At 42.0% G+C, this 12267-nt stretch overlaps 3 protein-coding genes across 7 annotated transcripts in view; 1 reads left to right on the top strand and 2 right to left on the bottom strand.

Annotated features, from left to right (window-relative positions):
- The window catches only part of ralgps2 (Ral GEF with PH domain and SH3 binding motif 2), a 145419-nt gene extending 143280 nt beyond the window's left edge, over positions 1–2139 (bottom strand). For 3 of the 5 annotated variants that reach the window (XM_015392985.1, XM_015392988.1, XM_015392986.1), the window contains exon 1: positions 1865–2139. The gene's annotated coding sequence lies outside the window, so the exon portion shown is untranslated. The remainder of the gene's footprint in view (positions 1–1864) is intronic. The other 2 variants (XM_015392982.1, XM_015392989.1) reach the window with 1 other exon arrangement.
- Positions 2140–3801: 1662 nt separating this feature from the next.
- LOC107096371 (cytochrome c oxidase assembly factor 7) lies at positions 3802–8791 on the bottom strand. Its single transcript, XM_015392991.1, has 3 exons — positions 8457–8791; positions 7747–7887; positions 3802–4477 (listed from the first exon to the last, which is right to left on the bottom strand). Exons 1-3 carry the CDS (start codon positions 8560–8562, stop codon positions 4032–4034), a joined length of 693 nt encoding a protein of 230 aa, XP_015248477.1. The 5' UTR covers positions 8563–8791; the 3' UTR covers positions 3802–4031.
- A 46-nt stretch (positions 8792–8837) lies between these two features.
- The window catches only part of zyg11b (zyg-11 family member B, cell cycle regulator), a 12277-nt gene continuing 8847 nt past the window's right edge, over positions 8838–12267 (top strand). Inside the window, exons 1-7 of the mRNA XM_015392973.1 lie at positions 8838–9237; positions 9325–9490; positions 10668–10879; positions 10973–11290; positions 11380–11493; positions 11574–11690; positions 11772–11912. Coding sequence (XP_015248459.1) covers positions 9208–9237; positions 9325–9490; positions 10668–10879; positions 10973–11290; positions 11380–11493; positions 11574–11690; positions 11772–11912 — 1098 coding nt within the window. The 5' untranslated portion in view covers positions 8838–9207. The remainder of the gene's footprint in view (positions 9238–9324; positions 9491–10667; positions 10880–10972; positions 11291–11379; positions 11494–11573; positions 11691–11771; positions 11913–12267) is intronic.

Consider the following 12267-nt stretch of genomic DNA (forward strand, 5'->3'; position numbering starts at 1 on the left):
GCGTGTTTAGAGGCGACGCTATGACGCATGCGTGTAGAAAAAAATATGCGGTTAGAGCGTAAAGATGGAAACGCGAAAACGGCGTTTCGAAATCTTCCCACTCTGAAGGCTGAATAAAAAAAAGATGGTTTACAGACCCCCGAAACGCCGGCTTCGTGTGGATGAGAGGCTGGTTTGGTGAAAAATTTGTGCGTTAAGGCCAGGGTTCGTCTTCGTGTGGACGGGGCCTAGATCAGGATCCTAAAGAGAAACTCTGGTCACACTTTATTTCCTGGATGCTCCCTCTCCATCTGAGGTTAAGCTATTTCTCATAGATAATGTTAGATAACCTTTATCTCTAAATGAGTAAAGGTGGCACAGATCTTCCATCTGTAGTTGCAGCAAAGGACGTTTATCAGAGTAATGCCTCTAAGATCCCAAACACCAAGAAGCCCTTCAGACGTTTATCTATAGGAATAAGAGTAAAACCGTACAAGCTTTTAGTTGCACTCCCTGACGCTGCGCTTCTCTGTGAAGATCTATCTGATTAAATGTCAGTTTATTTTAATGTGATGGAAAAAATGTGGGAAAACTGAAGATGCCATATCTCTTAGTGGTTGGAGCATTGTGCTGGGAATCCTGAGGTTCTGAGTTCGAGCCCCACTAAAATGGTGGTATCAGTATCGGCGAGTACCAACCAATAGGGCACCGATACCATTCTGAGAGCCAAAAGTTTATTCAACTATTGTCACCGATTCCAGGTAGGCAATAAAAAGTTCTACTGGATTCTCTTTGTTTTAGTCTGTTTCCTGCTTCACTAAGGTAGGCAGCAGCTTGACATGAAGCCATGATGGTGATTATTTTACATCCAAGTAGAATGCAGTTCTTCATATAAACACACACATCAATTTCAAACGGATGGTATCAGAATGGGGCAGTACTGCACAGCCAGGTATCAGGGCCAAAAAATGGCATCGGAGCAACACTAGTTAAGAGAAGCATATCTTTAACATTTTTAACTTGAATATTCTGTAGGTCTATATATATATATATATATATATATATATATATATATATATATATATATATATATATATATATATATATATATATATATATATTTTATTTTTTTTCTGATTCTTTAGATTTTTCCGACATGCTGGTCAGGAGGAGCCAAAGCTGCCCCCGGTGGTTGAACCCCCCCGCCGCCACACCCAGCCAGCCCGCTCCCCGGAGGAGCCCCGTGCAGGGGGGGGGTCAGTCCGTGAGCAGCAGGTAGGGACCCCGCAGTAGCTGCTAGCAGCAGCAGGCTGTCCCACGGCTAACTAACCTCCACGCCCCGCGTGAACTCAGCCGCCTTTCAATCACACGCTGAAGATGAACGAAAAGAAAACGAATAAAAATGAGCAAAGCTCAGTCCGAGGCTCCCCCCGCGGCTGTTCCTACGCCTCCATATTAGCATGTCACCGCTAACTAGCTTCACTCACTAGCCTGTGAGGAAGAGGGGCGCATGATTTACTGCTGGCATCACACCAACCCATCTCTGCACGCAGCGCGATGCTTTCTATCCACCTGGTCTGAGTAGAGACGCGATTAAAGGGAAGCATTTAACATCTTTGCATCTAGCTACAGATACAAACTGTTTTAACCACAAACAGGATCCATCCCGTCATAAAGCGCATCGTTTCTACCAGCCCTCCATCAGGGATTCACGCTGATTAACTGCTAGAAAAAGGAGCATCCTGGGTGTAAAAACAAACACACCCAAAAGTACCCGCGGGGATTGTGTTAGCTAGCTAACACGACGTTGTTTGGGGGGGGATTACCGAACGATGCAGCTCACGATCATTAACCCCCCCGGGGAAGCGTTTGTGCTGCAGCTCACCGTAAAGCGCCCTTTCCCGCTGTCTCGGTGGGATGATATTCCATCAGAGGACGGCGCTCCGATGCCCGGAATAAACCACAGCGCTCCGCAGCACAACAGTGCGCCCCGCAACAGCTGTGCTCTGTTTTGAATGAGGACTGAGGAGGCGCACGGAGGACGGGCGGAGCTTCCAGGGTGCAAACTGGGGCAGGCTGCCCGTCATCCTCAGCAGACCGCCTTTACTATCTTTAAGTACACTGGTCTTTTGTCGGCGTCATTGTTGACTCGTACAGTGGCGGTTCGACAGATAGTATCAACGTTTCTCTTTGTCTATTGTTGCAGGCGGGATGTAACAAAACAGAAAGCTTCCAGTTAGATTTGAAATTAAAGTTCAATTGTTTGGTTCTGCTTCCATCTAGTGGTTAGATGCGGTATATCAATTCGAAAACACAATGACCCTTTATAGGGCACCCATTGAAATAATTTGAAAACATAAAAAATGTTATATTTTGATGTCAAAAATGAATGTCAGTGTAATAGCAAGAAACAAGAACTTTCCCAAATACATTAAGAAAAATAACAAAACACTGACAGTAAAATAAACACGTTTTTTTTTTGGTACAATATAACCTTAAAAGGCACTAGTGCTGATACTGGAACTTACATTTTTTAGTTTATAAACCTAAATATAATTATTAACTAGGCTTATTAACTTTTCAATTAGCTATTTACTTTCTTCATCTTAATTTACAGTTCATAATATATCATCAAGGGCTCCTCTAATTGGTCAAATACCAAAATAATATGTACAGCCATGTAGCAGGATCTTTATTGAATGGCTGAATATAGATCTTATGCTTCTAGACCTCACTAAGGGATGGGGGGGACTCCATTTGATCAAAAACTGTAATTTTCCCCATAAAGGGTTAAGGTAAATGAAGGGTTTTAACTTTTATAGTGGTTTCCAGGTCTTACAGCAACTCTTAATAGGTTTCAAAGACACTGTTCTATGACATTCCATTGAAGACGATGTGTCTATAATGATGTTCATTTTATGAAGAATTGATGTTAACAGAATCATTTCTTGAGGTTCTAGAGGAGTTCCCAGAAGAGAACAAGCCCTCTTTATTAGTTCGTAAAGCTTAAAACAAAAATTCTACATGTGAATCAGAATATCACAGTATTTTAAACAAGCAAAATAATAACAGATCAGAACCATAGGGATGTATTTTCAATAATTCCCTTTGTTGGTTTTGATAATAGCATGTATCTCTCTTATAAAGCTATGATGCCATTATCATAAGACCATTTTTGAAAGGATTTTGAGCACAGAGATGATGCACAGAAGAGTACTTCCATGTATGCACTTAATTTTTTTGCTACTGGTTCAATAACAGTCAAGCATGACAGTGGAAGCATTATGCTGAGGTCTTTTAGGCTAGTGATTCGCTGAAATGAATGAAGAGGTACAGACTCTTCCACTCTAAATCAGTAAGTAGATCAATAAAGGGCAGTCGGGCGTTCCTGCATGATAATAATCCCAAACATACATCAGAAATGGTTTGCCTGATAAAGCAAAGTCAACTTTAGTTTTCAGAAATATAAAGAATTGCTTTAATTCCAATAAAACAGTTAAGAATGTTTAAAATCAGAGCCAACTGATCTCAACAAAGAGCCAAAAAAGCGGTTCTCTGCCCACCCAGCCACAAGTATCCCTGACGTGATGATGCAACCCGGTTGTCTTTGAACCAAGCTGTGCATCTGTAGTTCATCATTTAAAGATTTAAATGACAGAAAAAGTTAAACTAAATTCAGACACTTGTATTGATCCTGGTTACTGTGCCCACATTTCTCTCAGGAAACAGTTTAAAAACATTGATGATGTCTTCCTGATCTAATCTCATCTGTACATCTTTACGGACCAAATATTGAAGAAGTAAAAGAAAAACAAAATGCACAACTTTTAATCAATTTATTGTTTTGAAAATGACTATTTTGTATATCGTACAAATGTACACAGTTCTGACAATTTTACATCTACAGACTGTAATGAAAGAGATGCATTCAAAGACACATTATTACCACCTCTTACATCTGATGATCCAGCTATTCTCCAAGCAGACAGCTTGGAGGAAAACATTTGTGGATAAACAGAAATAAAAATAGAATTTCATGGGAACGTGTTAAATCACTCCCCAAATTTCAGCTGCCTTTCTTTTTCTAAACCGTGCAGCTCCTTGGCTCGATTCTTAAGCTCATCTGCCTTCTTCTCGTCCTTCTCTGTTCCGTCCCCGAGCCTGCACATCCGGCTGGCGTTGGCGCACCCCCACACGTGTCCCAGCTCACAGGCCCTGCTGGCGAACTTAAAGGCTTGACTCATGTTGGGTGCCAGCCCCTTGGAGTTGCCCTCGATGAACAGGGCGCTGAGGTTGAAGCAGGACGGAGCGAAGCCGCCGGCGCAGGCCTTTTCGTAGTACTCCCGAGCCACGGCGACGTCAGGGCCCCCCTCCAGAGCTCGCCCGTCGTGGGCTAACAGACCAACGTTATGGCAGGCGTCGATGGACTTCTTTCCTCCGGCTTTGCAGGAGCGCATGAAGCAGGTGTAGGCTGTTTTTAGACACTCTGTCACTCCGCCTGGTGAACACATTCAGGATAAAACCAGACTTTATTAGAGATCCAATATAAAGCTAAAACAATCCATCCAATGAACTGTAATCAATTACTGAAAAACTCATCAATTAATTTAGTAAAATAAGTGATTCGTTTACTACTTGGGAATCATTTTAGCTCCACTAGATTTAAATTCTGTAGTGAAAAATGATTAAACTTGTAAGAACCTCGTTACTGATATGAACTTTGTCATTAAATTACAACATTGTAAGCAAATAATTTAACATTTTTAACATGTTTTCATAATTCATGTTCAAGTTCCTAGAATTATTTTAACTGAAGAAATTTATTTAACCAAGTAATTTTTTTTAGATTATTCAAAATACATAATCACTAGACTAATCAATTACTTAAAAGTCTGAGACTGAATACTAATTATCAGCTTAAAGGCACACTATGCAACATTTTTCAGTTAATTAATGTGTTCCATAACGTTTTGGATGATTAAATGAGTCATTTCAGGTTGAACAAAGGTATTCTCGGCCGCCCTGGTGGTCTGTGGGGGAAATACCGCACTTGCAACTGCAGGAGCACCGACCCGCACCCACAGGCTCAGAAGTCTCGCGAGAGTCGGTCTTGCTTTACGGCGAGAACTGCTACACGCCCCAGTTAAAAGCATTCTCGTTGCTAGCACAGTGGCGATCTTTGTGCAGCGCTGCTTTCACACCGGACGCAGCAAAAGCAGCAAAATCGCATCTGCTGCTTCCTTTTTGCTGCTTGTACCAGTTAGTTCTGACGCGCGGTTGAAGCAGCTTTGCTGCTCTGGCTGCGCGGTGCAAAAGTGTGTCTGAGGCGTGTTGGGCGGAGCTTCACTATCCTTTCTCTGCCTTGCAGCTATATTTGCTGTGATCAGTGGGAATAAAGTAGTTTTAATATGTTTTTAAGTGAGAAAATACACCTGAAAACGTAATCAGTGCAGTGAGTTCATTCAGATTATCATCCTGCCTTCAATATTTTTTCTGTCGGAGCCGCTCAGACCCCCACATACCAGCGGTGCGCCGACAGTAGGAATCCCTTCATCAGCAGCCTCTGGCCGGGTCGCCTCCTCGCGGTTCACCGCGGCAGCTGGTAGGTGTTTTTCATCTAAATAATCCAAACTGCATATTCTGCCGGCAGATTTCTGCATTTTAAGTTAATTTAGGCGTCAATAAACTGTTTAAGAGGACTGATAATAGCGCTCTGATCATCAGCGCTGTGTCTCTCTCCCTGCCAGCTCCCAGATCAGCTTCTCTGATTGGTTGAGGCGGCGCGTCGAGCAGCAAAAATAAAATTTTTCCATCTCGAGCAGCAGCGCGTAACACGCGTCAGATGCTTAAACACGCCCGACGCGCTGCTTCAGCTGCTCAGACGCGCTTGCGCCTGCTGCTCAAAACGCGCCGCGGGACCTTTTGCTGCGCCTTGACGCGCGTCAACCATTGACTTTGCATGTAAACTCGCTGCTTCTGTCGCGCCTGCTGCGTTCGCCTGTCTGCTAAGCTCAAAACAACCGCGCCTGGCTTGACGGAGAAACCAGGAGAACAGCTGTGCATATTTACGACAGTGCACTTTTACTTTCGCCCTCTGGGGGGAGCCTCGCTGGAAAATCAACACCGGTTGCATAGTGTACCTTTAAATCAAAATTGAATTAATGAATCAAAAGTATTTATTAAAGTGTGTCATGCATTAGATCAGTGATTCCCAACTAGGGGTATGCTTACCCCTAGTGGTCTGCGAGTGCATTCCAAGGGGTACATGACAATATTTTATTTCTTAGTTAGTAAAATAAAATAGGGCGGGAACCCAAATAGAAAATAAAACAAACTTTTATCAACCAGAAAGTACTTTTTCTATTGAGTTCACCTACAGCTGTGGCACACATCCAAACCAGTCAGAGGAACAGACTGGAACAGTCTGGGATCAGCTGGTTTTCACACAGAGCTATCAGAGCTCATCATAGCAGCTCAGGTATTTTGGAAGACTATACTATTTGGCATTAAGGGAAATTGCAAGGTTCAAACAAAGAGATCAAATAAGGTATATATAATTGACTTTGTTATTATTATGGCCAAGTTCTTTATACATAAATGTAAATATAGAGGCTCCAAACCATGCATTACTGCTTTTAAGCACAAACTTAAACAATATATTGACACCATACAATTATCAGAAAATAAGAAAGCAATCAAAACTCGAGAAGCCTTTGTCCTTTTTAATATCATTTAGAGCGCTGTTTCCCCCTAGCGTTAGCTTTTGTTTAATAGACGTACGATCTTAATTTTTTTCTTTTTTCTTGTTTTTCTGTTTCTTGTTTTGCACAAAACGAGGTCCTTTACTTGACTGGTAGAAATGTGAATTTACACTTGTTGAAAACGTCTGTAAAAAATGGTTGTTGTGAATACCTATAGTGCAATAGAGTTGCTCTGTATTGTTCTTTGTAGAAACAAATAAAGTTGTATTAAAAAAAATAATAAAAAAAAGGTAAGGTGGCTGGATGAAAACAAAGTAAAACTAATATAGTAAGTCTGACTATAATTTTTGTTCCTACCTCATCAAGTTTAAATGTGATTATAGGGGAGTTAGTCAGAGGAGGTCCTGTTTTATAAATACAGGTTTATATGATGATTTTATGATTAAATTTAGGTGAGGAATCGGATCACCATCCGGATCCAGGGAATTCTTTGAAAGGTATGAACTTAAGTTGGATGTTGGGTGAAATGAGCTACTAGGCAGAGGTCTGAGCAGCAAAGTGATTTATCTGTAACAAAGCAGAAGGTTATCAATACATTTCTTTTTTTTACAGAATCAGGTCCAGTGAAGCTAAAACTATGAATTACAGCATATTTAAATTCAAAGAGAGTTTTTAATCTCAAATACAAAATGTGTATGTTTTTTTTACAGTTTTGCTTAAATTGTGATTCGATTCTGCAAACCCCAATTAGAGATTAGTCAATTATTATTATAATAATCGATAAATGATGACTCATCAACTTGACGATTTCAGCTGTACCTAACAGCAGGCCTCCTTGGTTTAATTAAGCTGATTTTATATTGAGATTTTCATACATTTGCCCAGAGTTTAACTGTTTTAATTTGGTCAACAAGGTTGCAATGCTTAACATGATGTATTTGTCCACAGAGGGAAACAACATATATATATATATATATATATTTATACCCTCAAATGATGTGTTTGGTTTTAGATCAATTATAGTCAGATCTATGGCAAGAGACCTGCTAGAGAACTGTTTAAGTACCTTTTCCGGTGACATGGTACGCTCCAATCTTATAGCAGCTCTCTGAGTGTCCATTTGTCTCACAGTTATGTTTGAGGACCTGTGCTGCAGAATCATAGTTTTTCTTTACACCCTCCAAATAGTCCGCTAGCCTCTGGCACCCTATGGAGAAGCATCAGAAAGGGAGAGACAGTCAATGGGTAGAATAACACTGAAAGCAAATAAATAATAAAACATATCTGAGATATTGATTGATTGACTTTATTGATCTCACAGTGGATAAATTTACTCTTTACATCAGCTCAAATAGTCAAAAAGAAGAAGAAGGTGTCCCAAAGGAAGAGAAGGTGCATGGGGCGTCTATATAGTATATACAGTGGGTCCACATATATAACATGACATAATTAAATAACATAACTAAAGAAATGTAACAAAATGCAATAACTTCAAGCAAAATACATTACCTAAAATAGTATTAGCAATTAAAACACATTTTAAATAATATAAAATAATAAATAAAATAAACTCAGAACTGTAAAAAGTTAATAGCCGCAATAAAAAAACTGAACTATATGAAGGGGAATAAATATAAAACATAACTGTAAAATAAGAAAAACATTACATAAGAAAAAATCCTCCATCCAACATTTTAAAATAACATAGAATAGTATAATTTAAATAGTAAATAAGAACCTAAGAATATAAAACAGGATAAAAGAGCTATTAGTTACCTTCAGGGTCCTTCTCCTTGTAGCACTGGAAGCTGTACTCTACCCCTAAATTATCCAGAAACTGTTTCACCTCATTTTCATCCTCAAAGTTAATAAGGCCCGCCATCTTTCTCAGGTCCGCCGCGCGCGCAGCACCAACGTGCTGAAGGCTGATCCGCTTGACCTTGCTCTACTGCGAGGTTTTTGAATGTCAACTAGTCCTCTTCTTCTTCTGGAAAACTCAGCGTGGTTCTGCTAGAGCTGAAGCCGCTCTGAGAGTTAGCTAACTCTAGCTAACCTTTAAAAACCGAGGAGCATTAGCTCTTTCATAACTATCCTCTGCGGGCTTCCGTAGAGCAGCCGTCAGGTTCTACTAATGTACTTCCTGTGTCGTGACCTTTGTTTACAGACCTCTCTCTCTTTTGCTTCAGCCAGATGAAAAAAAGAAAAAGGAAACAGACGTCACTGGCGGTGAAATCTTCACTAGTTCCCCATTTCGCAGGCTTAGTGTCGCTTATGTTGTCGGTTGGTATGAATCCCGCCTCGTCTGACTGTTCGGGCTGTTTTAGCAGCGCGCGAGCTTTTCCAGCTCCGATGCAACAACAAGTGAGCTAGCTAGCTAGCTAGCAGGTTGTTGGGTTTAGGCTCACCGTCCGCCTCAGGTTCCTGCCCCCTCAGGTGTATCTGAACAGGCAGGTGAAAGGGAAAGTGAAAGGCTCCGTCCATCTGGCTCTTTCTGACTCCGGTCGCTGTTGGATTCACAGACTAAACCATGGCTATGGCCTCTTTGTTTTTAAACGCGGTAAGTATGCAGTTTCTTTTTCCACCAATCTTTTTTGGGTTCGTTTATAAAATCTGATTATCAAAGCTCTTTTCCTCGTGTATCCAGGATGATGCCTCTCCAGCCTCGCTGACAGACCTGTGCCTCACCTATGTGAGCCAGAACCTGGAGTGTTTCTGCACCAAGCTGCCTGATGGCTCCCTGTGCTTCAGGGAGGCTGTGCTCTTCCCTCAGGAGCTGGCAGACCAGCTTCTGGCCAAGATGGCCACTGAAGGTAAACCTGATTTAAAAAAAACAACAACAACTAGTTTATGGTGACAGATGTATTATCATTAAACAGCCTATAAAGCCAACAGCTTCATTTCCCCATAGAGGTATTTACATTTCTAAAACTCATTGTCACTTGAAGTTAAAGGTGTTTTGTTCTTCTGAAAGGAGCACACTCTCCATCTTTGTATTCTTCTTTTGTTGTCGAGGTGGAAAAAGTGTTTCCATTAAGATTTTTTCTTTTCTCATATGTTATTGTTGAAATTACTGCATTATTATACTCATTTTTGCTTTGCTTTCTAAAGAAATAACACTTGAATATTTCTCATCCACCCACACAAATATGCCTAACAACATTCAAAATTATTAACCTCTTCAAAACTTGTAGTCAGATCAAGAGAAGGCGTTATTGACGTGATTACCCAGCATGCAATGCATACCAGGGCTATAGGGTTGTGTCTCTATCTAGGGCTATTCTACGGTGGCCCTGAATTGCAAACTGAAACTACAAATCTAAAAGCGCAACTACATAAAGCAAAGCGCAACTACATAAAGCAAAGCGCAACTACATAAAGCAAAGCGCAACTACATAAAGCAAAGCGCAACTACATAAAGCAAAGCGCAACTACATAAAGCAAAGCGCAACTACATTAAGAAAAACAAAACTACATAAAGCAAAGCGCAATGTAGTTGCGCTTTTAGATTTGTAGTTGCAGTTTGTACTTCAGGGCCACCGTACTATTCCCTATATAGAGCATAACATAGTGATTGCATTATTTTAAATGAGTGTCTGAACGTCTATTGGATGAAAAAGTAATGGACTTGAAATTTTCCACAATGCAACTTGAAAAGTAGTGATCAAGATGATCAAGATGGCGCAGGCACAGCATGCGGGGGGGCGAGACGCATGACCATTGGGGAGCGAGAAGTAGTGATCATCTGTCTGAACCGTCAGTTAACTCAGTTCACTATAAAGTCCACTATATATCCCCGCTCTGTATAGTGATTGAGGGATTTAGGGGTTATGGCGGACATCCAGACACAGTCTAGAACTCTAGAATCTATTCTTGAAATCTTTCAAAAGAATAAAATAACCTGCCTTGTTATCTACTTTCCAAGTGTAGAGACTGTATCTTCTTTATTCCGGTAAGTCTCTGAGATTGCAGGATTTGTTTTTCCTGCAGGTCTTCTGAATGACAGCACAGTGGGGGTGTTTAGGAACTGCGAGTATCTACGGTTGAGACGAGCCTGTATCCGTACAGCCCGGATCTCTGCCGAGGCCTTCCAGAAAGCTCTATGCCCGCACAGGCTGCTGGAGCTGGACGCCACCAGGGTCAACGCGGACCTCACCATCCCCGACATTCTGCATCGGCTGGCCACCAACAAATACTGTCAGGTGAAGTAATGGCCGACGTCACTCAGGCGGCTAAGTTCTCTCTTCTCACAATGTGAGGTTAATTTCCAGCTCCTTTTTATTTTTACCCTCCAGGAGTCTCTTCAGCGACTAGTCTTAACTGGACTCACCATGTGCTCACTGGTGGAGCAAAGTCGCTATCGTTTCAGCACCCTGCTGGGTCTGCGCTCCCTCTCTCTAGCTAACGTGGACTTCTACGACTCCGGGCTGGTGGATGTTTGCTCCCTGCCTCGGCTGGAGAGCCTGGATCTGTCCAATACCTCCGTCACCAACCTCAGCCCGCTGCTGGGCCTGAAGGAGCGGCTCCGCTCGCTGACACTACACCAGCTGAAGAGGCTGGAGATGAGCACGGCTCAGCTGCTGGGAGTCATCGGCCAACTGAATGTACTGCAGGTTAGTGCTAATCGCTGTGCTGCTGTTTAACTTAAGAGGAAGCCTCGTTACTTTTAGTGAGAGAACACCTGCTTGTGGTCAAAACGCAGCACCTGGACATAAGCGACGATAAGCAGTTTACCTCCGACGTGGCCCGTCAGCTGCTGGCACAGCGCGGGATCCTCCCAGCTCTCGTTTCCCTGGATGTGTCTGGGAGGAAGCAGGTGCGTGTCCATGACCGTTCCTCTGTCCCTAAACCCAAAAGGCCGGAGCCAACATATCTGTTTTCCTCCACGTGTCGCAGGTGACGGATGCGGCGGTCAGGGCGTTTGTTGAAGAGAGACCAGGGATGACCTTTGTCGGCCTTTTGGCCACGGATGCCGGCTTTTCCGACTTCCTCTCCGGAGAAGGAAACCTTAAGGTAGGAATAGAAACAAAATGGATCTACGATCCAACGAGGGGCAGAGATTCAACAGCTGAGCTCTTTTCTGCATGGAAACAGGTAACAGGAGAAGCTAACGAGACTCAGATCTGCGAGGCGTTGCGTCGCTACAGCGAGAGGGAGGGCTTCGTCAGAGAAGCTCTGTTTCATCTGTTCAGCCTAACTCATGTCATGGAGAAACCAAGGCCTGACATTCTAAAGGTAAGTCATAGGATGTTTATTTCATTATTATTTACCAAGAGTTTACGAAACACATTCCTTAACGGGAAAAGATAAAACTATTTGTCTAGTCATGAAATAAATCTGTATGCCTACTACAAGGGATGCACGATATAATCGGCCCCCTATCGTTATCGGCCTTAAAACTGAATATCGGACATCGGCCACCCCACCGATAGTTAACCCGATATTTGATCAGCTTCTGAGTTTCTAAAGTCTAAAAAAAAAAATAAAACTACTTCTTCTTCTTCCTCAAAAACTTTTACAGACTTAAAAACTTCTAAAGACGAGGGAAAAAATATTGATCCATTAAAATATCCCAATATCTTCATATGCT

The sequence above is a fragment of the Cyprinodon variegatus genome, unplaced genomic scaffold, assembly GCF_000732505.1.
Source record: "Cyprinodon variegatus isolate N-32 unplaced genomic scaffold, C_variegatus-1.0 Scaffold618, whole genome shotgun sequence".
Lineage (NCBI taxonomy): Eukaryota > Metazoa > Chordata > Actinopteri > Cyprinodontiformes > Cyprinodontidae > Cyprinodon > Cyprinodon variegatus.

Excerpts from the sequence above, each read along its gene's own strand:
- LOC107096371 (XM_015392991.1), bottom strand. The coding sequence starts at position 8,562 with ATGGCGGGCCTTATTAACTTTGAGGATGAAAATGAGGTGAAACAGTTT. Across the intron at positions 7,888-8,456 it reads CAAGGAGAAGGACCCTGAAG|GGTGCCAGAGGCTAGCGGAC; the intron begins GTAACTAATAGC and ends GCTTCTCCATAG. Across the intron at positions 4,478-7,746 it reads GTACCATGTCACCGGAAAAG|GCGGAGTGACAGAGTGTCTA; the intron begins GTACTTAAACAG and ends TGTGTTCACCAG.